The sequence below is a fragment of the Protopterus annectens genome, chromosome 5.part0 (genome assembly GCF_019279795.1).
Source record: "Protopterus annectens isolate FY-2018-M chromosome 5.part0, PAN1.0, whole genome shotgun sequence".
NCBI lineage: Eukaryota > Metazoa > Chordata > Ceratodontiformes > Protopteridae > Protopterus > Protopterus annectens.
In genome coordinates this window covers 829,654,580-829,680,259 of record NC_056735.1, presented here as the reverse complement: position 1 = coordinate 829,680,259, position 25,680 = coordinate 829,654,580, and the positions used below count along the sequence as shown (strand labels likewise).

General features: G+C 42.4%; 1 protein-coding gene across 1 annotated transcript in view; it reads right to left on the bottom strand.

Moving 5' to 3' along the window:
* Positions 1-25,680, bottom strand: part of F10 (coagulation factor X) — a 539,902-nt gene that overhangs the window by 227,497 nt on the left and 286,725 nt on the right. Inside the window, exon 6 of the mRNA XM_044072640.1 lies at positions 7,887-8,018. Coding sequence (XP_043928575.1) covers positions 7,887-8,018 — 132 coding nt within the window. The remainder of the gene's footprint in view (positions 1-7,886; positions 8,019-25,680) is intronic.

Genomic DNA, 25,680 nt, shown 5'->3' with positions numbered 1-25,680 from the left:
ATGAAATTTTGGAAAGTCAGAGGATGCCTGAGGAGTGGAGAAAAAGTGTTTTGGTACCTATCTTTAAGAATAAGGGTGATGTGCAGAGCTGCAGTAACTACAGAGGGATAAAATTGATCAGTCACAGCTTGAAGTTATGGGAAAGAGTAGTGGAAGCTAGGTTAAGAAGGGAGGTGATGATTAGTGATCAGCAGTATGGTTTCATGCCAGGAAAGAGCACTACAGATGTAATGTTTTCTCTGAGAGTGTTGTTGGAGAAATACAGAGAAGGTGAGAAGGAGTTGCATTGTGTCTTTGTGGACTTAGAGAAAGCATATGTCAGGGTGCCTAGAGAGGAGTTGTGGTATTGTATGAGGAAGTTGGGAGTGGCAGAGAAGTATGTAAAAGTGGTACAGGTTATGTACAAGGGTAGTGTGACATTGGTGTGGGCAGCGGTGGTTGTGACAGATATGTTTAAAGTGGAGGTGGGCTTACATCAAGGATCAGCTCTGATCCCTTTCTTATTTGCAGTGGTGATGGACAGGTTGACAGATGAGATCAGACAGGTGGCACCGTGGGCTATGATGTTTGCAGATGACATTGTGATATGTAGTGAGAGTAGGGACCAGGTTGAGGAGACCCTGGAGAGGTGGAGATATGCTTTAGAGAGGAGAGGAGAGGAATGAAGGTCATCAGGGCTAAAACAGAATATATGTGTGTAAATGTGAGGGAGGATAGAGGAATAGTGAGGATGCAGGGAGTAGAGTTGGTAAAGGTGGATGAGTTTAAGTACTTGGAATCAACAGTTCAGAGTAATGGTGAGTGTGGAAGAGAGGTGAAGAAGAGAGTACAGACAGGGTGGAGAATAGTGTCAGGAGTGATTTGTGACAGACGGGTACCAGTAAGAGTGAAAGGGAAGGTCTACAAGAGGGTAGTGAGACCAGCTATGTTATATGGGTTGGAGACGGTGGCATTGATGAAAAGGCAGGAGTCAGAGCTGGATGTGGCAGAGTTAAAGATGTTAAGATTTGCACTGGGTGTGACGAGGGTGGACAGGATTAAGAATAAGTATATTAGAGGGTCAGCCCAGGTTGGAAGGTTTGGAGACAAATTCAGAGAGGCAAGATTACGTTGGTTTGGACATGTGCTGAGGAGGGATGCTGAATACATTGGGAAAAATATGCTATGGATGAAGCTACCAGGTAACAGGAAAAGAGGAAGGTCTAAGATAAGGTTTATGGATGTGGTGAGAGGGGACATGCAGGTGGTTGGTGTGACAGAGCAAGATGCAGAGGACAGGAAGAAATAGAAACAGATGATCCACTGTGGCAACCCCTAACGGGAACAGCCAAAAGAAGATGATGATTTTCAGGCAATGGCCAAAGCTGTCTACTTCTGCTTTGCTGATGAGCAAAATGGCCAAAACATTCAGAAACCATATATTTAAAATGTGTATGTCATTTGCCTGTTTTCCATGACCATCCTTCTAATCAATGTTAAGGTATTAAAAAGTGAAGTCTCTGGCATACCAGAGTCATTTGAAGAATTTTAGCACATTATGAAATAAAAGCTACCTTTCACAATAAAACAAGTTTTGATTATGTAAAGCACAGAATCTATTAACACATTTTAACATCCTCTAGATTAGACTGCAAACTTAGCTTGATTATCGAAGTTGAAAGCAGTACTAAGGTAATTAATTAAATCTGGAAAATCAAAGGGAAACGTTGTGAATGGAACTTTTGTTTATTAATATTTCTGGTTTCCCTGCTCATGCACATTTCTCTCTCCCATTCAGTCATTGTCTGGCCATAGTCATATTATCAGTTGATGTGAGAGTTGAGCTTTTATTCTGGGATATGACTTTTTTTTGTTTGTTTTACCCTACCCACAGTCCTGCTCCATACTATATTATTTCTTTGTGGCCAATCTTACAGACCATTCTCAGTTATGTTCACCCGAGCTGTGTTATACATGTTCAAGAGAATCACTTCAATCTCCCAAGATAGACAAGCTGGCAATCTGTCTTACCCTTCCAGCAGAATATTAAAAGCAGTCAGTTAAATATGCTACCATGTCTTAGCTTGTAGTTAGGACTCAACTCCACTGTACAAAAGACCATCATGTTATTAAACAATAATAATGAAATGTTGACCTAACCGCAGAGCATACCAAATGCATTTCAGAAATAGAGAAAACTTCACAAAAAGAAAAAAAAAAATCTCAGAATGCCCTAGACACATAGTATGCATCCTTGATATAATTGCAAATATGATAACTGCCAAAGAAAATAAAATTACATACTAATGTTCTTTGGGGCAAAGAAACATACCTGGTGGTCTCATGTATAGAATTATCACACATACTTCCCTGTCAATCATGTTCAATAAAATGTCACAGATTAGACTTTTCTCTGACTTAGGTTGCCAAGTCGAAGTGATACTGGTTTAAAATGTGAGGTCACATCGTACCTGTGTAATTACAAACATTTAAGCTTGATTGCTATTCAATGCAATGGATAGAAGCATAATTTATCGTATCTAGAATGGAACAGAGGACCTACCTTTGTTAGATTTGAAACCGCATATATATTTGTTAAGGAGGCATCTTGTCTTTTGAATTTTGTGACATTTTTGAGGAATGAAGAGCAGCATTTGATGAAGGGGAGATGCCCCAAGCTACTCATCTAGTCCTTGCTGAGGCATTCAAATCTATTCAACATAATACATGATCTGATAAATGACTATATGTCAGTCTGTACATAAAAACAACGTAAGATGGTAAAGAGTGAAAACACAATACTGTAAACCACAAACTCACTCTTTGAGACCCAAATAAGGGTATGAGAACCACACAAATAAGAGTTCCAAAGGATAGATCCAAAAGATGACAGTTTCCAAACAAAACACCAAAATTCCATTGTAAGACTGAAGTATTTAATAACGCTTCCAAATACATACGTTTTCGAACACCTTCCTCAGAACATACATTCACTTACTTTATTGCTGTATTTATACACCACATAATTGAATAATAGATGATCATTAGAATTAATTAACTCATTAAACATGATCTGCAATAGTGTTTTGTTTGAAAAGCATTTATTAATACTAAATAATTATGATATAAAATAAAACATAATAAGAAATAGTATATTTGATTAAAATGTATAAAAATGATTTGAAATTGATATTGTATACTTTAATAAAACCTATTATAAGAATATATTTATATATTTAATTACTACAATAGTTGAAAATTGTTAAAAAATGTTAAAAATCTCAACACCATCTAGTGGACAAACATCAAAATCACACACTCATAATTTGGCAGCTCTCAGTTTAATACTGGAGCTAGTGATATCATGTCGTTCAAACCAGGTTCCTGACAACATCAAAACAATTTGCCAGTACAGTTCCTATATTCAAGTTTTGTTTCATGCCCCTGATTTCTTTGGGCACTATTTCAATGACAAAAAAATAAAAGATGGAATTCTCACATTTTTGGGAATGTCTATATAAGGCATTATTAATATTTCCCTTCCTCATTTCATAATAGTAATGAGGAAGGGAAATATTAATAATGCCTTATATAGACATTCCCAAAAATGTGAGAATTCCATCTTTTATTTTTTTGTCATTGAAATAGTGCCCAAAGAAATCAGGGGTGGCATGTGGGAAACAAAACTTGAATATAGGGAACTGTACTGGCAAATTGTTTTGGATGTTGTCAGGGAACCTGGTTTGAACGACATGATATCACTAGCTCCAGTATTAAAACTGAGAGCTGCCAAATTATGAGTGTGTGATTTTGATGTTTGTCCACTAGATGGTGTTGGAGATTTTTTAACATTTTTTAACAATTTTCAACTATTGTAGTAATTAAATATATAAATATATTCTTATAATAGGTTTTATTAAAGTATACAATATCAATTTCAAATCATTTTTATACATTTTAATCAAATATACTATTTCTTATTATGTTTTATTTTATATCATAATTATTTAGTATTAATAAATGCTTTTCAAACAAAACACTATTGCAGATCATGTTTAATGAGTTAATTAATTCTAATGATCATCTATTATTCAATTATGTGGTGTATAAATACAGCAATAAAGTAAGTGAATGTATGTTCTGAGGAAGGTGTTCGAAAACGTATGTATTTGGAAGCGTTATTAAATACTTCAGTCTTACAACGGAATTTTGGTGTTTTGTTTGGAAACTGTCATCTTTTGGATCTATCCTTTGGAACTCTTATTTGTGTGGTTCTCATACCCTTATTTGGGTCTCAAAGAGTGAGTTTGTGGTTTACAGTCTGTACATAACCTTAGTGGACAGAACACTAGATGTGCATACATATCCATCAGCTGCCAATGATGTCACACAAGACTTTGGATGAGATATAAAATTGAGGCCCCATCTGCTTGAGATGGAGTTAGCTCAGATGGATGTAAAAGATTCCATGGCACTTACTAAAAAAAAACAGTACAAGTCCCTTGTTTACAAAACTGCACACTTACAGCATTATAAATCTGAGATTTGAAAGAAAGGAAAAAAAATTCAGATTAAAAATTAATAGCAAACTTTCTAAAGTGATAAATTAGAAGTTATGCAATACATATTTTCCTTCCTAACTCAGATTCACCCTGCTCTTTTTGCTACAACCAAAATCTTATTAATCTTATAACTTCATATGAACCCCATTTTTTTACTGAAAATGTATTTTGTTCTTGCCTGCCAAATATTCTGTACAATATGAATGTCATATTTTACCTTGCTGACTGTCCTCACTTTTCCCACAAAAAACATAAGCTATCTTTTCTATATTAATTTCTTAATAAGCCTTTAACCATTCATATTTTTTTTAAATTTTCCCACAATCTAATAAATTGGGGACATTCCAGCAAATATATTCCATTGTCACATTAACCGCACAGTTTATGAGCACATGTAACACACATTTGTAGCATAACCTTCTATGGCCATGTTACACAATGCTGGGAAGTGTGCCTACTGTCTGACATTTGTAAGTAGCTACATGATATATTCCCATTGCCATGGATGATCACGTGGATGTGGATGATATTCATGACACTACTGCATCCTCCCCATGGCTGAGGAGAATAACGTGGATGTGGATGGCACTCATCTGCCTTCACTGTTTCTTCTGCCATGGACATGAACAATCATGTGGATGTGGGTGACAGTCACCTACCTTCATTGTTGTCTCCACCCTGGTAATGGACAATGATGTGAATACAGACAGCACTTATTTGGCTTGACAGTCACCTCAAACCCTGACCATCAATGATCATATAGAAGTGGATGGCATACATCCAACTCCACTGTGGATCCACCATACCAGGCATCATGTTCAGTGATCCATTAGAATGTGCCCCTTGCTAGTTAAGGCATTATGGTTGCCACACTTCTACCACTGCCATGCAACAGAGGCCACAGTGAAATTCATAAACACACACACACACACACACACACACACACACACACACACACACCATGCTATGGTCACTCATTACAATACACGCTTCCAGATCTGACACTACTGGAATGGATGGTAAACCAAAACAACATTCTACCTGTGCAAACTCCACAATATTAAGTAAGGACGTGATCTCTGATACCTCACAACTCTCTAGACATATTCAGGCTTACCATAGGCACCAACCATGACCCTTCTAACTATATTAACACTATTTTCTCGTGCCTTTATATCACCACCTGTGCAAATTGTGATGTCTCATTCCTGTCCAGGTAATGTCCTATACCTATCTTGGCCAATCCATACTACATAATCTTGATGTGTTGGTACTAGCATCACTTTTTCTATGTGTTTGTCTTCATGGTATATTGCTCTGTACAGGATACCCCTTCTTTACATATGGCATCCTCACCTGACTGTTATGAAGGCTGCTGCAAACATGTCCTTCTGCAACTCTTCGCCTGTCTCCTCTTTAGCTGGTGGCACAGGTGAATCATCCTGTGCTATTGTTTTTCCTTGAGATAATGGTTTTCATAGTACCATACTGTCTAGCATGGGATGTTACACAGATATGTTGATGCATGTTTTGGATCTTACTGCAGTGCACTTCCAGATGCATCCAAGCAGCAGGTGGACTTCAGCACTCAAACCAAAGTTTAGTGATGTCCTTAGTCTACACCAGTGGGTTTGTTATTCCATTTCTGCCTCTCCCTTGAAACCACAGATTGAGATCATCAGACATGACTCTAAGGCATATACAGTATTGCTGTAACACACAACAGAAACACCAGTTTGATCTCTCTGTTAACTAGAATCATGTTACAACACATTCAGGGTCCGTATTTATGGCAGTGTAATCACCTTTCAACTTGACGACCTTGTGGAAAGTGCCCCCATATATAATGTTTGTACATGGCATACATGTACTAGATGTGAGAATCATGGGAACTCCCTGGATGATGGATAGACATGTTATATTTAAGACCATATAATGTATAACCACACTGTCTGACAAAAGATGAGGTGGAAAACCTTCCTGTTGATGTATCAAACGCTAACTCGAGTAAATGGACCTTTAGGTCAATGTTAGTACACTCAGTGATCCTTAGGAAAACAGGCTGTGTCACAGAATGCTGGCACAGTTGTGGTTCTCCCCACTGTTGTCTGTGAGAATCACATCTGTCCCACTGCATGCATCAGTATCACATGTAGGAAATACAATAGGAGTTGCCAGGATGATGCCTTCAAAACTCCTCTAACGTGTCTTCAGATGGATGCTGAAAGGTCTCCATAGCAAGAATGGTTAATACTAAACAAACCGTGTTGTCTAATGAGATAGGCATTCTATACATCACCCCTTAATCCCATGTGATGAGGGTACTAGTCAACCATTTCCATATGATCTCTCTGTCCACATTATAGTTGTCAAATATGTCACTGTCATGTAGGTAATGGTACATCAGCTGCTGCCAGACCCTTCTATGAGGAGCTGGGCAGCAGTACCCAGTATCACGGATAATGGCTCTCAAAGTAGCAATAAACACATGTTACTAGTTCTAGCATCTTAGAGTAAGTGATATACCTGTTGAACTAGAAATGCTGGTGTACAGAGAACTTAAAAATTGGGTTGCCACCATTTCAAATGCCCAAAGTGTGGGGTATCCTTTTTGTAGAAACATGAGATTCTGTAGGAAAAACATACCCATGACTAGTGCAAAGGACAGAACTTCACATTTTTTGCCAAAATAAAAACTTTTCTTGGAGCATTTAGATTGCTTTGCTCTTTCAGAAACAAAAGAACATTAAAGAAAACTTAGGAAATATTTTTGTCCTAAAATCTCAGGACATTTGAATTTTTTTTTAGTTTTTTCCACAGGATACAACTGCCCAAGGAGGGACTATCTCTTGCGAAGATGGACAGGTGGCAACCCTAGATGAACATCATAATCGCACAAGTTGTATGCAGTTCTGATTTATGACACCATGTTTGCTTTGTTCATTTGCATATGCAGCAGCTCTCATTAGCATGCCGACGCTTGCCTGTCATTATGTATTCATTTGCATACAATACATAGCATGCTATTTTTCATCCTAGCACTATCGTGACTGACTGTGATTTGTTCATTCTCTGGATGTCGCCACTCATCACACGATTTAATGTATTGTAGTAGTCTGTTTTGAATGTCCATCAATGTCTCTTCTGAAAGTTGCTCGTCACTGTTTATAGAGTCTGAGTTGTCTGTATCACGTAACTTTCTTTTCAGTAATTTTCAGAAAGTAAAAAGTAAAATAAAACAAAGAAAGATCTAACACAGTATGTGCATTAGCAGTCTGTAATTATTTTGAAAATGTAATCTGCAAAATGTTAACGCAAACAGTAACGATAATGTTTGATACTTACCGTTAGCTTTACAGCTTCTTTTGTTAGGTTGAAGTATGTATCCTTGTACACATGAGCATTCAACTGTACCAGAAAATATTCTGCAAAACTGGTCACATCCTCCATTATTATAGGAACACAGTGCCTGTACAACTGAAAAGACCACGTATATTAAGGAAATGTTTTTTAGTTACAAGCATGATTAACAACTCACAAAAAAAGTCTGTAACAGTATCTTCAAAAAAAAGTGTAATGAACCTCACTGTGAAACATAGCCAGATGAAATTATATTGTAAACTATTTTACAAGTCCTCGGTTTTCTCTGGTATATTATTTTGACTGTTGATTGAGTGAGTGTAGAGGTACCATTGTGATTAAATCTGTGTATATAACTTTTAATCGATTAATCTGTGTCTCGGGGAGCAGGACATGAAAACAACAACAATTCTGTGAATTCACAGAGCCCTCGTTATCTAATATTTACTATATCAGGTATATGCCATGAATAATCAAAAAGACCACTCCTCATATGTGGAGAAACAGTAGTTGTTATTTTAATAGATTTAGAGAATATCTGCAAGTCTCATAAGGAAATTTGTTCTTTGACTTTCCTTTCATACATGGTTTCTAGCTGAGAAAATAATATAAACAAACATTACTTCTTAATGAAATGTTACAATATTATAATGACTTTTTTTCAGTAATGATGAATTAAAAGTGCAAACCCTCAAATGAAATGCAAAAAAAAAAAAAAAAACAAGCGCAAACACACCCACACCACACACATCCACACACACACACACACACACACACACACACACACACACACACACACACATAGTGCAAGATGAACTAAGTCTACTGTAAAGCCTAACAGGATTGACAGGAAAGCAAAAGGCCCAGAGCAAAAAAGAGTACAGCCACATATGTCATCAATAATGATGACAGATTCGCTATCCCTTTGAAGACTACTACATGAAAGAGCATGGAAGTTAGGGAGGCTAGTGGCTTAGCTAATCAGCCAATTAAGGGAAGAGTAGGGTAGAAGTTGGAGAACAACAGGAATCCAGAATGCAGCATATGGATGGAAAAGTTAGGAGGAGACAGGCACAGGATAGGAGTACATGAGGAGTAGTTATCAGCAGAATATAGCAATTTTGGGAAAGTCTGTTAATTTCAAGTTCATAAGCTCATAGTTTCATACTAGGCTAAAGACCACTAGGATCCTTACAAGCATACCCATGTAACCCAACCAAGTTTTGTTCCACAGTTACCCGGACTCCTAGTTGGTGGTGTATGTTAGTAAGCAGATAGTTAAGGGTTGTGTGTGTGGATGTATGTTAGTTCAGGATTAATTTACTTACTGTCAAAGTCTGTCCATCAGAGACATGGGGCCAGGCCAAGGGTAAATTTCTAATTTTCCATCCAGTGATAGAGGTGCAGCCATTTTTTTTTTTTTTTTGTTAAAAAACAAAAACAATGGTGGCGGCCTATGTGGCAGTGGCTGCTTTGGATCCCAACAGGAAAGGGCATTATTTGTCTTCTTTTCCATCAGAAATTTCAGGAAAATCAGCTACAGAGGAAGGAAATGAAGCTAGATTGAGCTACAATGTAGTGGAACTGTTAGAAATTGGATCTAAAATCTCACAGTGCTGCTTGTTTGATCAATTGTTTACAGAGAGGCCTGTAAATCCAAACATACTACAGGAAATCCTTCTGCTGGTATTTTACTGGATCATGGACAGGAATGTAAACATTTGGCAAATCATATGTTAATGGCTCCTGGAAGACACTTAAAAAGGAAAAGATACAGCAGATCAAGAAAAAGATGCACCAGAGCAGGAATTTCAACCAGATTAAAATTTAACCCTCACAGGCCTGCATTGCCTTCTTTTCTGCCGGCAAATGTACACTCATATGAAAGCAAGATGAATTACTTAAGACTGGAACTCTCTTCGCAAAAAAAGGTGAGAAACAGAAATCTATTTGTGTTTACTGAAACATGGCTTAATCTTAATATCAGTGAAAGCATCATAGGTTCATAGGTTGGTACTAGGCTATCGGCCCTAGGGCCTATACAAGCCTAGCCATAACAATCCATTGGCTATTTCTTCCCACATTATTTGCTTTCCTGGACCCCTGTCTAGCAGGGTGACTGACGTGATCCCTGGGGTGAATTTACTATCTCCCATCTAATCATCAAGGTTCATTTTGAAGAAGGCCAAAGGGGAACTCTGCTTGACATGTATGGGTAGTCTCTTCCAGAATCTGGGGAGTCTATGGGTCAGGAACCTATTCCTCCAGCATGTTTTGTTCATTGTGATGACAAGGTTTAGATCCTTGGAGCATGTGGCTCTGGTGGATTGGAATTTCTTTAAGTGTGGCATGTCCAACAGCTCTGGGTTTGACATGGCCTTGTATGTTAAGCAGAGATTGCCTCTAAGTAGGCGATATATGACAGAGTATAGCTGGAGATTTTTTAGACTATCAGCATAAGGCATCTGCTTTAGACCTGTGATTCTTTTAGTGAGGTATTTCTGTGGCCTTTCCAGTTGTTGCAGATCTCTTGAGAGGTACATACCAAACGGTGCATTGCATTCTATAATGGATCCAATGAGGGATGAGTACAGTGAGACAATGACCTCCTTTTTTCTGGATGAAAAGCCCTTAGTGATGAGGTGTGCAATATAGAAGGACTTTCTGACAGTTGTGGTGATGTGGTTATCGAAGGTGGCACCACTGTCCCTAAGTCTCTTATCATACTTTCAGTGTTTAGTGTACTGCCACCTATGTGGCAATTCACGGGTACATGTTTTTCCCGAAGGGGATAACTATACATTTCTTGGCATTGAGCTTGAGCCCATGTCTCTGGCACCAAGCATCTGTTTCTGTAAGGCCATTTTGTGGAAAATCCACAAAATTTGGGGGTTCAGTAATGGCTCCCAGTTTGCAGTCATCTGCGAACTTTGTTAGCCAGAGTCCCTTAGTGTTGGCCTTTACTTCAGAGAAGTAGATGCCAGACAAGAGCGGTCCCAGGACTGAACCCTGAGGTACTCCACTTGTTACTTTTCTAGAGCTGGATTTGGAGTCGGCTACTTTTACAGTGTGGGTTCTGTCAGTAAGCCAGTTGGGAACCTATCAAATGATGTAGGGATTAATGCCCAGCTTAGTAATTTTATCTATAATTCCATAGTGGGGGATGGTGTCGAAGGCCTTGGCGAGGTCCAGATAGGCTGTGTAGACTGCCTTACTCTTGTCCACAGCTCTGGAGATGAGACTGATTTGAAGAAGTCATTCAGGTTCAGGAGACAAGATCGGCCCTTCACAAACCCAAACTGGATGGGGTCCAGAGTTTGAAGGTTGCCAATGTCTTTGTTTATAAGTTCCATGATAATACATTCCATGGCCTTGCAGATCAGGCTTTTCAGACTGATAGAGCGATAGTTCCCAGGATCCAAGGTGGAGCCCCCCTTGTGGAATGTGATAACTGCAGCTGTGTGCCACTCAGTGGGCACGAAGCCTGAGGTGAGGCTATGATTAAACATGACACTTAGGTGAGGTGCCAGTTCATTTTGTAGTTCATGTAGTACACAGCCCTGGATGTCGTCTGGTCCCATGGATGTTGTATTCTTAGCTTTGGAGAGTATGTTTTTTACCTGTGTGGCTGTTATTATCGGAATTTGGCAATCTTTCGGTATTGAGACCGGCCCTTTAGGGGGTGAGAGTGGGGTAAAAATGGCACTGAATCAATCTGCCAGGATATTGGCAATATCCTTTGGATTCAGTATATTTAATGCCATTCTGCTGTAGCTTAGAGTAGATCTGAGCATTGCCATTTAGATTCTTGACATAGCTATAGAATACCTTGTGGTTGTCTTTGGAATCTTTGGTAATTTTATTTTTGTAACTAGCTTTGAAGGATTTTATGAGGGATCTCAGCTTCTTACTGAGGCTGGTAAGGGGGTTTTTTGCATCCTGGGATTTTCCTCTTTTCTGCAACAGTTTCTTCCTTTTGTTGTAAAGTTTGTTTATGGCAGAGGACCACCAGATTGGCTTCCTTTTTTTGGAGGAGAGCATCTTGGTTCTATTTGGGATGGCACGATTCATGCATGAGTGGATGTGCTTGTACAGTGTCTTACTGTAGGATTCAGCAGTTGAACTTGCAGTTCCCATCTGCATGGATGTCATGAAGTTTGTCACTTCTAACCTGAGTAGCATGAAGCTGGATTGAGAGAATTTTTTTATGTAGGTTTCTTTATTGGGGAGTGGGGGTGGGATGTAGATGTTAATGGTGATTAGCTTATGGTCTGACTTGACCAACGAGGGGGTGACCATAGGTGTGGAGCATTGATTTCCCATGTTGGTAATTACCAGGTCTAGTATATTGGAGCCCCTGATGGGACTATGGATTAGTTGATCCAGGGTGTTGGAATTTATGAATTCCAAGAACCGTTGGGCAAAGGTGTTGGGACATGAGTAGTTTTCCCAGTTAATGGCAGGGTAGTTGAAATCACTCAGTATTAGGGTTTTCGGTTGTATCTTAATATTTTCCAGTATGTTTAGAAAGGTGTAGTGAGAATCTTGGGGCATGGTGGGGGATCTGTTGCAAGCTACGATTTGGATTGCAGTCTTACCTAGTGTTAGCTGCTTCAAGAAGATGACCATCATTGCCATACCCAAGAAACTTCAACCACCAACTCTAAATGACTAATGACCAGTGGCTTTAACCTCAACAGTGATGAAATGCTTTGAGAGGCTGGTTAAAGATCCCATAGCCTCAAGCATGCCAGCAGCTCTGGACACATTACAGTTTGCATACAGGACATACCGTAGTACAGCGGATGCCATCACCCTAGCAGTCCATGAAACGTTGACCCACTTTGAAGACAAGAACTGTTATACAAGACTACTATTCATAGACTTCAGTTCTGCCTTCAGTACTGTCACCCCTCAGAATCTGATAATGAAAATACAACAATTGGGCATCAACTCCCACTTATGTAATTGTATTCTAAGCTTCCTCATGGAAAGGCTTCAAAGGCTTTTTGTGGGTGACAACAGTTCCAAAAGCATAGCCCTGAATACAGGAGTACCACAGGGGTATATCTTGAGTCCTCTCCTATTCACCTTGCTAATACATGACTGTGTAGCTAGACATGAGTCCAATAAAATCATCAGATTTGTGAATGACACCACAGTCTTAGGTTTGGTCAGAGACAAAGATGAGATGACCTACAAGAATGAGATTGAACGTCTGTTGGGCTGGTGTGACAAAAACAACTTAGCAATGAATGTCAGTAAGACTAAGGAACTGATTGTGGATTTCAGAAGTTCTCAAGAACAACACCAACCTCTAGAGATGAATGGAATGACAATGGAAAGGGTCAAAAGTACAAAGTTTCTGGTCAGTCCATGTATCATGCATGGTCCAAAAAGGTCAGCAATGATTGCACTTCCTAAGGAAACTGAGAAAGGCAAAACTATCAAAGACCATCCCCCAAAGCATTTACAGGGGTACCATTGAAAGTGTCCTTACTAATAACATCACTGTCAGGTATGGGGACTGCAACACCTCTGACCATAAGGTTTTTAGGCAAGTTGTAAGGGCAGCAGAGAAAAACATTCCCCCGGATTCATGAAGCTCGGCACAAGGCCGGTGTAAGGCCTGAGCCGGCCGTGCGGTGCATAAATGGTGTAGTAGTGCCATATGCATATTAATGAAGGTGCGCTGCTACCACATCCATGTGCACCGGACACGTGCGCGAGTGCATGGGGCGTTACTAAGTTGCGCCTGGAGGTGTGTCAATGTCGGCTGGCGATGAGCAACCTAAACTGCTGAATATTATAGCCTGCCTGCAATAGTAATCGCACCTATCAGTGTCTGTGGATAATGAAACGTATGCAAAGCATGCAAGACATTTCCCGGCCACACAAAATGGAGAACCAAACAGAAATGCACACAACACAATATGAGTTCCCGTCCATGGAATAAATGATATTTAAAATCGTGTGTCCGTAATGTACTGCACTGTCAGAAGTTATACCCAGTGGAAGTGAAGCGCATCATGTCAGCGTGCCGCCAATACACACATCTAGCCCCATGGGCATGGCCACCGGCAGTCCCACAGTGGTAGTGATAGTACACAGCTGGGCAGTTGTGGCTATATAACAACCGTAAAGAAACCTGACAGTCCAAATTGTATACCAAACACACACAAACATATGTATATTAAAATGTGCTATACACATGAACGTAACCGTCACATACACATAGGATGCCATATGCAGAACCTGGATATCCAAAAGCAGAACCCATGCATGCAAATGCAATATGCAACAACCCCTGTATAGCACATAACCTGCACCCATGTCCGAATGTCCACCAAATCCAGCTACCAGCCTTGCGCATCCGTACACCTACACATAGCGAGTATTCCCCATATGTAGTAGGAAGTATCGCCCTAGGCAGTGACAGGATTGCAAATATGTATCCCACATTTGTAAACATCCCATCACAGCTATGTAAATCCAAATGCCCGCGCGTTAATGTTTCGGCAAAATGTGTGTACATCCCGTGTGGGATAAGTAACCTGTTGAAACCTCAGAGTTGTTCACACGCCACGGTGTCCATAACTGTACACATCTGGACAAAACATGTATGTGTAGTCACGGTACTGTTCAGTTTCTACACAGACATGCAAAACATACTACGCAGGATGGAACAGCTGTCCACCATGCAGGTCACCCCACTAGGGTCGCCACCTGTTCAGATGGCCAAGGTGGGACATCCCTTGTAGAAATGTGAGAATTTTCATGATAAAACATACCTCCGGCCAGTGCAAAGGACAGAATTACACGTGTATACCAAGATAAAAGCTTATTCCATAGCATTTGAATAGCTTATGCCAAATAATAGTTATGTGTACCAGATACAAAATACCTGTATCATGCAACTAGTAAAGAAAATAAGAAATATATTATTGTCTTAAATTCGCAGGACATTTGCCATGTCTCAGGTGTTGTCGCAGGACACAACTGTCCAAAGTGGGACCTCCCCTCGCAAAGAGGAACAAGTGGTAACCCTACTCCCCACTGAATTATTGACAGTATATATTCAACACAATCACATACCGACACCACCTATCAACCTATTACAGCAACAAAACCTGGACAAAGCCTAAAAGGATGGGTGGACAAATAGGGACAGATGTAATTACTGCTCTCACAAACTTCGAAAGTTCATGGAATAATAGTATGTACATATGCATGAAATGTTGTGAAGGATGTGGGGTAGTCCCCAGTATTACAGAGGTCCATACCTTTATACTGTAACAAACCATCACATATGTTGACTGTACTACTGCATACCTATAGTTAATTCATAGTTAAGTCATGTGCAAAATAATAACCCTCATAAGAATGAATACAGGAAATAGTCAAATGTGAATGTAAACACAGATTAAATGTTTGAAATGGACAAACCCTGTCCATGTGCTTTGTCTGACATTTGAACACGGTCAGGGCAGTTCCGTTCACCAGGCGGACAAGCCTAAACCCAGATCACCACATGAACACCCTAACAATTAAAGACCTGTATGTGTCAGGTCTATAAGCCTTTGGGTTCTGAATATCCCTGCAGTGATTAAATATGCAGCTTGGGTCCAGAGCAGTAGGGAATAGGGAATGTGTAATATGTAGTACCGCATTTTTCCCAGCAGGAGAATGGATGCCTGTGACGTAAGTGAAGCAGTGAGGCATATGTTAATGTAGCTATGTACAATGGGTATGCATATAAATGAGTCAGAACACCAAACGTATAGTGGTTACAGCATCCGGCCAACGTGAAGGTAGTTCCAGTTGAACTACGACTACAGCACATATAATGTGAAAGTGTAATGAATGCGTCTGTGCTGTACAGACAGTTAAATATGTAAAGGTGAACGTGTGTTTCGCATACGTCCGTTAACCGGATTACAAATAATATACTGGTACTGTCACAAGTAATAAAGCCCACGTAAGCACAAAGACTTAGTAAACATATGTAACCCACAATAAGGATATGCATGCGCATCTGCGCGTAACCCACAATAAGGAAATGCAAGTGCGCCTGTGCGTGGGTGATCCGCTCACAGCATAGTAAATGAATGCTGTTTCCCCCACATTAGTTATACATGGCTCAAACCTGTTAACCTCGTAAAGTATGAAACCGGACAAAGCCACGCAAACTACCGGTACAAATAGGGACAAACCCCAGATATGTGCCAGAACAAACAAAGAAAGTGGATAGAATAACGAGTGTGTCAGTAGCATGGATTCTCTGAAGGGTATGCAGTCATAACCTGACCTGCTTGCCAGAATTCCCCACTGTAAGTCTCAAATGAAATGCCACTACATTGCCAGATAGACACAGGTTTATGTAAAACACACCGAAGATAAAGGGGCAACCAGCTATACACTCTGCGACAATCTGTACAGTGGAAAGGAATGGTATGGATATAGATATATGTGTATACACATAATCCACAGACGTAAACCAAAGCAAGTTATGAAATGAGGATTGTACATGTATATATGTACACACAACAGACTTATGTCCCGTAGATATGACATATGTACATAAATAGGCCACGTTATAGCTAATATGGGTAGATAAACAGACATGCACGAAAGGTGAATAAACCGCTGCATTCCAAACCATTGGCCAGAAAGTGACAGTCCAGCAAGTTCTACACTTTAAACATGCAGATAGGTGTCCATTGCAGGACTCCAAAAATTGATCCATACGTAGTGTCAACCGACATTGACGCAAAATAAGTGACCTCAGCAAACACAAAATAGCTGTACATGCAACAGTATCAGGTGCAAGGGTGATGACACATGTGTCGATAGAATGTATGATGTACAAACTGATATCCGGAGAGTGGGGAGTGCATATAAGTGTCTCCACACTTCAGTACCGCACACATTAAACATGTGTAATGGGTACTGTAGAGGGTTGTAAAGTATGGGAATCATGGGTATGCAGAAATGGGCCTAGGTGTTGTTTGGCAGAGATTTCATAGGGCCGTCCCGTGGGAGTGATGTGGGTATAGCACATGCCTATATTTCCAATAATGGGGCAAAACATCCACTGGATATTGCGGAAACCATTTTGGCAATATGTAGGGCCCTATATCAGTGTCATGTAGGCGATTATCATGGATGGACATGCGTACTACCAAGATGGTACCCATAACTGGCAAACTGTCAGAATAACACAGCTGCACTAAGGCATAGTACATGAAATACAAATAGGGACTGTATTAGATATACCCCAGACAAAGTCAGAACGTTGTGAGAATACTGGCATAGCCATGAATATGGATGTTATGAGTGTTACTAATCATGTAATGGAAATGTCAGTCACTATTATCTACCACACAGTTCGTAATGCCTTGCCAGCAATTTACCAGAAAGGCACATCACTATGACAAATGTAACAAGGGCAAAGGTCAAACATCAGGGCATTTACCCATAATCTGTACAGGTTAGGGGTATGAAGGTAACCTGTCCAAAATACATGTACAGAACTAGTGATACTAGGAGGACAGGTGAGAAGAAAGACATCAGGACAAATGAGAGCACATGTACAAGTCATACACATGTACTCCGACAAATGTGAATGACAACGTATGCCCTGTGAATGTCAATGTGGAAGGTTAATAGACACAAAAGTAATGTGTCCCTCAGGGTGTCATGCAGTGTCACCATAACAATGTCCAGTCCCCCATACTCGTACGTGAGCTCTGCCACTGATGGAAAGCACAAATACCGGCGCACACATACAGTACATGATAGACCAATTAGTGTGGATAAGCAGCTGTTGGCCTGTGTGAGGAATACAACTGTCTGGGTGGGTGTGTCCTGTAATATAAATGTAATGGCATGTGGCCTGTGATGCCACAATACAGTGTGTGTATTGGTGTCAGAAAGTTGATATTTTGCATCAGACACATACTCCGCAACTGTACAGATGTACGCAGAATGTGCAGAGTTCTGCCTCATATGTTTGGTGTGTTCCACGTAACAACAGCAACATTCTGGCACTTTCATGATAACTGAAGACATGAAATAATGACAAACATGTGATTAAGACACCAAATCCGACAGAAAAGCCATAGTAATGCAAAACCTATTATTGTGTCAACTATCTACGTTTGTAAGAGCAACATGTCAATACTGCCCCTATGTGTCCCACTATCAGATAAGGCCTTGTCCAGAAATTTGCTCTAGGAGGTGGAGTGGTATGAACAGAAACAGATACATGTGTGAGGAAACAGCAATATCGACTGCAAGATAACACAGAAGGTATGAAATGCGCTGCAGTAGGACATGCAGTTACTGTCCGCAGGTATGTGCTGACATGTCAAATGACACAGCAGTCTACATGAAGAATCTATAGGGCTGTCACCTTTACAAATGATGATAGTGGGACATACCCACAGCCATGCACACAGCACAAATAGACATACACACATCAAAACTAGGCCATGATACATGAAGCCTCCGGCGTGTACGAGTATAGTGAGAGTACAGCAAGGATAGATGTCTGCCAAGATATACAGCAAACGCCTGTAAGGGCGTGTAATACCGCCTGTAACATGGACATTGCATGGACAATGTTGGGATTTGCAACATACCCCATTGGTATGTGAAAGCTATGCAAATATGTGATACATTGAAACAGTCAGCTGTCCATGCAAGAGCAGAGTTATGGGCAGAAAATAAATTTTATATATATATATATATATATATATATATATATATATATATATATATCTATAGAGAGAGAGAGAGAGAGAGATACAGACATACACACACACACATGTGGCAGGGCTGGTAATCGAACCTACACATTACTACCCTATCACACTACAACATGACGCATTTACATAACACGCTACTGAGAATACTAAACACAGCAGACACACAGGCATTCTACTAGGTGCATGTCAACATCCGCAAAGACGTCAGCAGGATATATCTGTGTAGTGAAGCCTCTAAAAGCAAAACTTGAGTCCCCAGGCAGATGGGAGCATGCACACACACACACACATCTGGCAGGCCTGGGAATTGAACTTACACCTAACTACCCTATCACACTACAGCATGACGCATTTACAGAATGCGCTACGGAGATTACTGAACACAGCACTCCCAGAGGCATACTTCTAGGTGGGTGACATCATCCGCAAAGGCAAAGATGCCGATAGGGAATGTATGTGTTGTGAGGCATCTAAAAGCATTACTCTGTCCCCAGGCAGCTGGAAACACACACACACACACACACACACACACACTTGGAAGGGCCGGGAGTTGAACATACACCTACCTACTCTAACACACTACAGCATTACGCATTTACAGAATGTGCTACCGAGATTACTGAACACAGCACTCCCAGAGGCATACTTCTAGGTGGGTGACATCATCCGCAAAGGCAAAGACGCCGATAGGGAATGTATGTGTTGTGAGGCATCTAAAAGCATTACTGTGTCCCCAGGCAGCTGGAAACACACACACACACACACACACACACACACACACACACACACACACACTTGGAAGGGCCGGGAGTTGAACATGCACCTACCTACTCTAACACACTACAGCATTATGCATTTACAGAATGCGCTACCGAGATTACTGAACAGAGCACTCCCAGAGGCATACTTCTAGGTGGGTGACATCATCCGCAAATGCAAAGATGCCGATAGGGAATGTTTAGAGAGTGAGCGGTCTGAAAGCATATTACCATCCCAAGGTAGATGTACACAATCACGGCAGTGCTATCATCGGGCCAACTAAATATCTACAGAGCACAACAACACTAAATAGATACGGGATGCGCCACAGACAGTACACCCTTCGAGAGAGCAACCAGTGTGTTCAATGTAGGCATCCATCGTGACATTGAAAGTGGACATCTGGTGCCTGGATGACCACCATGGCTATACAGGATGTCAATGGCCATGCCCACATGCTTAGTATCACACGTCTGTTTGGAATGTACTGTGTGTCCATCTACACAATGGCGTACTGGGCATGCTCACACACTTAGCAGTTGCAAAGGGCCATCTTGCATGCACACGGAGTCTAATCACGGAAGGGCGCAGTGTGGAATGTACTGTGTGTCCATCTACACAATGGTGTACTGGGCATGCTCACACACTTAGCAGTTGCAAAGGGCCATCTTGCATGCACACGGAGTCTAATCGTGAAAGGGCGCAGTGTGGAATGTACTGTGTGTCCATCTACACAACGGCTTACTGGGCATGCTCACACACTTAGCATTTCCAAAGGGCCATCTTGCATGCACACGGAGTCTAATCAAGGAAGGGCACTGTGTGGGATTTACTGTCTGTCCATCTACACAACGGCGTACTGGGCATGCTCACACACTTAACATTTGCAAAGGGCCATCTTGCATGCACACGGACTCTACTCACGGAAGGGCGCAGTGTGGAATGTACTGTGTGTACTGGGCATGCTCACACACTTAGCAGTTGCATAGGGCCATCTTGCATGCAGATGGAGTGTACACACAGAAGGGCACAGTAAGGTATAACTGCCCTCATGCACAGGGCGGTCACACATGCAGTGACCTGTACACACACAGCTGCCATCACAGATGTCACAGGTGCAGGTCACACACGTACACACTGCAGTGTACACTGTAGCTGTCAAGTCAGCACCATGTTGTTGGTGAAGCACTACACAGCCTTACAGTCCCACAACACCATGTGACACATGACCACTGGGCTGTACAGTGGTGTACACCAGCTGTGCAGAGTACACACGTACCAACAGGGATCCAACAGGTGTTATGCATTGCAATGATACCAGTATACATGAACAGGTTGGCTCAAGACATACCATGGCCCTTACACAGCTGTGACACCTGACTGTTGCTGTTCACCAATGAACACACGTCTGGGTATGTCATACATGTGATTGTGTGGATGTGTGCATGGACTGCACACACAACACATACATACATACAAAGCCTTTGATGGACCTCATGCATAACACTGGCCTAATCAATGCTACACACGCGAATTGAAGGTGGGCCCATGTCTGTTGAATGCTCACACTACAGGGGGTAGCAGTGTTGACCGGGACACATACCCTTGTACTGGTCACCTGTGACACCCATGATATCATACCGCAGTCCATGTGTTATGTATGTCAACACACATGTCCAACAATAGCAATGCATGGAAATATGGCAACAGGAGACACATGTGACATCTGCACTGTGCATGCAGAAAACATGCATGTGCAGTGGCCGATGTCCGTAACATAGTTGCACCTACCTATGACATGCAGACGCAATGCAGACCCATCATTGACATCTGTATATGGTGACATACAAACAGCATGTATGGAGGGATGTGTGTACATAATGTGGTGAACCACCTGTCTAGATGTATGTGTGCAGGGGGTGGCTCACAGTTGTGTCACACACCATCCTATCATGCCATGTGCAAACAGTACGCTATGTCGCTGTTACGTGACGGTGCTGACATAATGCATACACAGTGGTCAGGTGTTAACAACTATATGTCACATGGCACCTGTAACACCTACATCCTCCCATGTGTATATAGCAGCACATTTGCCAGATATAGCGTTGGTACACATAATGCAATCAATACCGCTGCATGTCCATCAAACGTGTCATCATATGGCAGGTGTATCATTCCCAGCACTGCCATGTGTGTCCGAATGTGTGACCAGGGATGCCACATATCATGGGGAATATGTCCCAGTTGCTACACAGCCCTGTACACCATTGTAGAGATCTGTACATACGTCAGTGTGGGAAGCATGACGTTCACCGGTGAAGTGCATCATACACGTCAGCTGTCCGTATACACGTGTGGTCACCACAGTGTGTGTGTGCCTGTATGTATGTCTGGTGCTTGGTGTGAGTGTGTATGCTAATATACGGTGGGAAATGATCACTAGCCCCACGTGGTTACTAACCCGTAATGGTGATGCATTGCACAACCCTGTTGATGCCATAGGTCCAAGCCATACTGGCTACCTGTGCATGTCCCTTCTCTGTGACACGTTGTGTGGGTGCATAGTACTGTGATGGTGATGACCACACAGGCAAGGGTCCCCAGCTGTGCACTATGGGGTGTGCATTATAGTGGTGTACACCCCGTGAATGCGGCCATGTTCCCATACTGGTACAGGGTCCTACTGCTGCACAGTGTGGCCTCCAGCTACCAAGTGACACCTCACATCATCATTGGCCAGGCCGCTATGTACAACCCCTGCACCATGTCACCATACCTGTAATGTGTCCTGCTATGTATGTCACGTCTCTGTCCAGTGTAGCCTGTGGCACCGACCACATGCGTCAGGTGCAGTATATGGGTGGACATCTGTGTCATGTTGGTGTGTCCATCAGTCAGGTTGAGGGTACATGTAGCATGCTGATATTGACAGACGTGCCTGTGTGTAATCCACAGTTACACGTGGGGGACTGCAAACACTGCTACCTGTAGGCACATGCAAGTACACCATAGGAGGGAACCAGGGTATCACAACCAACATGGTGCTACAGATGTAACCGAGACACATACCGTGAACACATCACAATGCATGCTGCACCTGCACTACATGGTATGACTGATGCATGTCGACAGTACACAACCTATGTCACATACACAACTCAGTATTCACACACAACCACTGCAACATACACATCCCTCACTATGCATACACAGGTATTACATACACCTCTCACTATGCTGTTCACCCTGTGCATCAGAATATTTGTGCATAACCCTGCACCGATGGTGTGGACGACAGGGATGCGGCACAGGCTTCATCATATGCACAGGGTGATATGTTTGACAGGGGCATAGGCTGCACCAATGGATAACATCATGTGTGTGTGTAAGGGCCAGTGAGTTGACTGGACATGTCTGTGCAGAATGCATGTGGATGTTGTGGAGCCCTACAGTTGTGTTTGCTGTGTGCGTGTATGTGTGTACACAGTTCTGCCATTTGTGATGCCTACACGGGATATAATTGACAGCCCCAGATTGTACAGTGCAGGTTGTACAGCTCACTGTGTCCGTCCATGCCCACATGACCTGTGCCTGCCTGGGGTTGCATGGGCAATACCAGGTGGAGGTACAGAGTGGCTACTGTCTGACGACACATGTCTGCTGGAACCGTGTCCCCGCTGAGACCATCCAGGGCCACGTCCACATGGCCTGCTGTGTCCTGGTGTTGACAGCGCAGCACCAGCTGCACTGCTACTGCTACCGGTACTATGGGAGCGGGCATGTGAGGTGGCACGCTCACGTCGACCTACACTAGGTGGTGTTGCTGGCCTACATCCACGTGGCCTACGCCTCACTCCTGCCAGGTGTTCCAGCACAGACAGCTCCCACTCACAGATTGCCATGCCTCAGTCAAGGATTCCGACCATTTCACCTAGTCGCCTATCCAGAACATTAGCAATCTGCTGTTGAGCATTTGCCAATGCCTGGATGTTGTCATTTAGGGTATGGATAGCAGCCCTCTGCAGCCTCTGCCCTTCTCTGTTCTGCCATTCAGCATGTGCCTGTGCCGCCATTACAGTCTGGAACATGCGTCTGGTGATACCAGCTGCTGCGCTCTGTCCTGCAGGTGCAAGTCTGCCAGAGGTCCTCCTATGAGCAGCACTGGCCACATGCCTCTGTGGCGCATCTGCAGTCATTACACTGACACCATGGTGTGTAGACACACCTTCTGTAGCCACCACACATTCCTGTTCCACACCAACAGACGCTGACTGTCCTTCCTCTATGGCAACCGGTGATGCGGTATGTGTTGGCAGCAGAACTGTGTGCGGGGAAGAGGGGGACATAACTGGGATGGTAACCACTGGCACAGATTCAGCCCCTGACAACCCTGCCTATACCTCATGCATATGTTCATCACCGCTAGTATCTGTGGGGACACTAACATCAGATGGACCGCAGGAGGGTAACGCACCTACATCACCTGTGAATGCAAAGAAATACTGTAAAGTACAATAGACACAGACACACACACACACACACACACACACACACACACACACACACACACACACACACACACACACACACACACACACACACACACACACACACACACACACACACACACACACACACACACAGACACACACAGACACACCATGCATGTGATTTGTCAGATGGCATGCAGCATGACTGCGATACAGCAGAGGGCATGCAGCTCAGACATTAATAGTGTTAGTAAGCATACCTCCCTGGGGTGCACACTACAGCAAGCAGGTGTCATATCAGTAGCTATGCAGTTCACACAATCATGGTAGTATGCATGCATCCCCATGATACACCATGTGGCCCAGAACAGGATAACAGTGCACATTGCTGACGTGACCTTGACATGTAATCTGCTGACATGTGCATTAACATGCATACATTTATGACACAATGGTGTCCTGACATATGTACAGCATCATAATGGGCTTCACATTGCAGTGTTGTGTGTATGCCCTACAGATAGAATGCATGTTTAGCAAATGTGCATGAGCATGGGAGGGTAGTGCGAGACATCTACATTGCTATACAGTGTGAAGTACAGACACTGTGCCATTGCATGGCAACATGAGGCATGTATGTTGCTGTAGAATGCATAATATGTACACATTGCATAGCCATAACTGCAACACAGTCGTGATGTTCGACAGATCATATATGGTAGACTTCAGTGACACCTCCAATAGCTGTGCACAGGCTTTTAGGTTGTCCAGTGTACCACATCAACTATATAATCATCAGCTAAGACTATAATTAGACCATGTGTGGACAATGTGCAACAGGGTGTATACACATCCCAAGTACTGTGTGGCTACATGTCTCTGGCCATCCCCCATGGCCATGTGTGCACATGTGTTGGCCAATTGTCTGCGATGGGCATCTTCTCCACATGTCTGTGTGGTCCCATATGACATACACCCATACATGTCAGATATGTCACAATCCACAGGGCTATGCAGACAACGGGTTGTATGTTTGGTATGTGGGGTATAGGTCATGTGATAGTGTGACAATATTGCAGACAGAACACTACATGTCTGGGAAATGTCAGGTGGCACTTCACAATGTGTGCACCCAATGCAGGGGCATATGACACAATGGTGACACTTGTGGGCTGCCCATATCACAGCTCACTGTGTGGTACTGTGTGCGTACCACACATGTTGTTCCAATGCATACTGCATATGCCTCCATTGTAGAACACCTCCACCGTTGTATGCACAGCTGACCACACATGTCGCATTGACAAGTACTGCGGTTTCAAGTCTGTGTATCATTATGTTTGTATATATTGCACATGGGTGGCATGTGTGAATGCATGGTGGTGCGACCTGCATATCGTGACTGGAACAAACATCAGGTGTGCAAGTGTTAACTGGCCACATGGCAAATAGATCTACACTGTAACATGCCTGATACTGATGACAGTCTCACCTGCAATGGACCCATGTCTGTGCGGCACACCAGAGGTACCTGTATAGGGGTGACACACCAGTATGAACATTATCCATGACTGTATGACAGCCACAGGTTGCACTGTGCATGTGAACACATTCACCTGTGTAATAGCATATAGTATGCACATGTGTGCATACACAATGTAGCATACTGTAGTATGCAACATGTGTGTCCACATATCTGGCATATGTTGTTACTTTACATAATGTACAGTGACACATGCAACCACATGGGATATAATT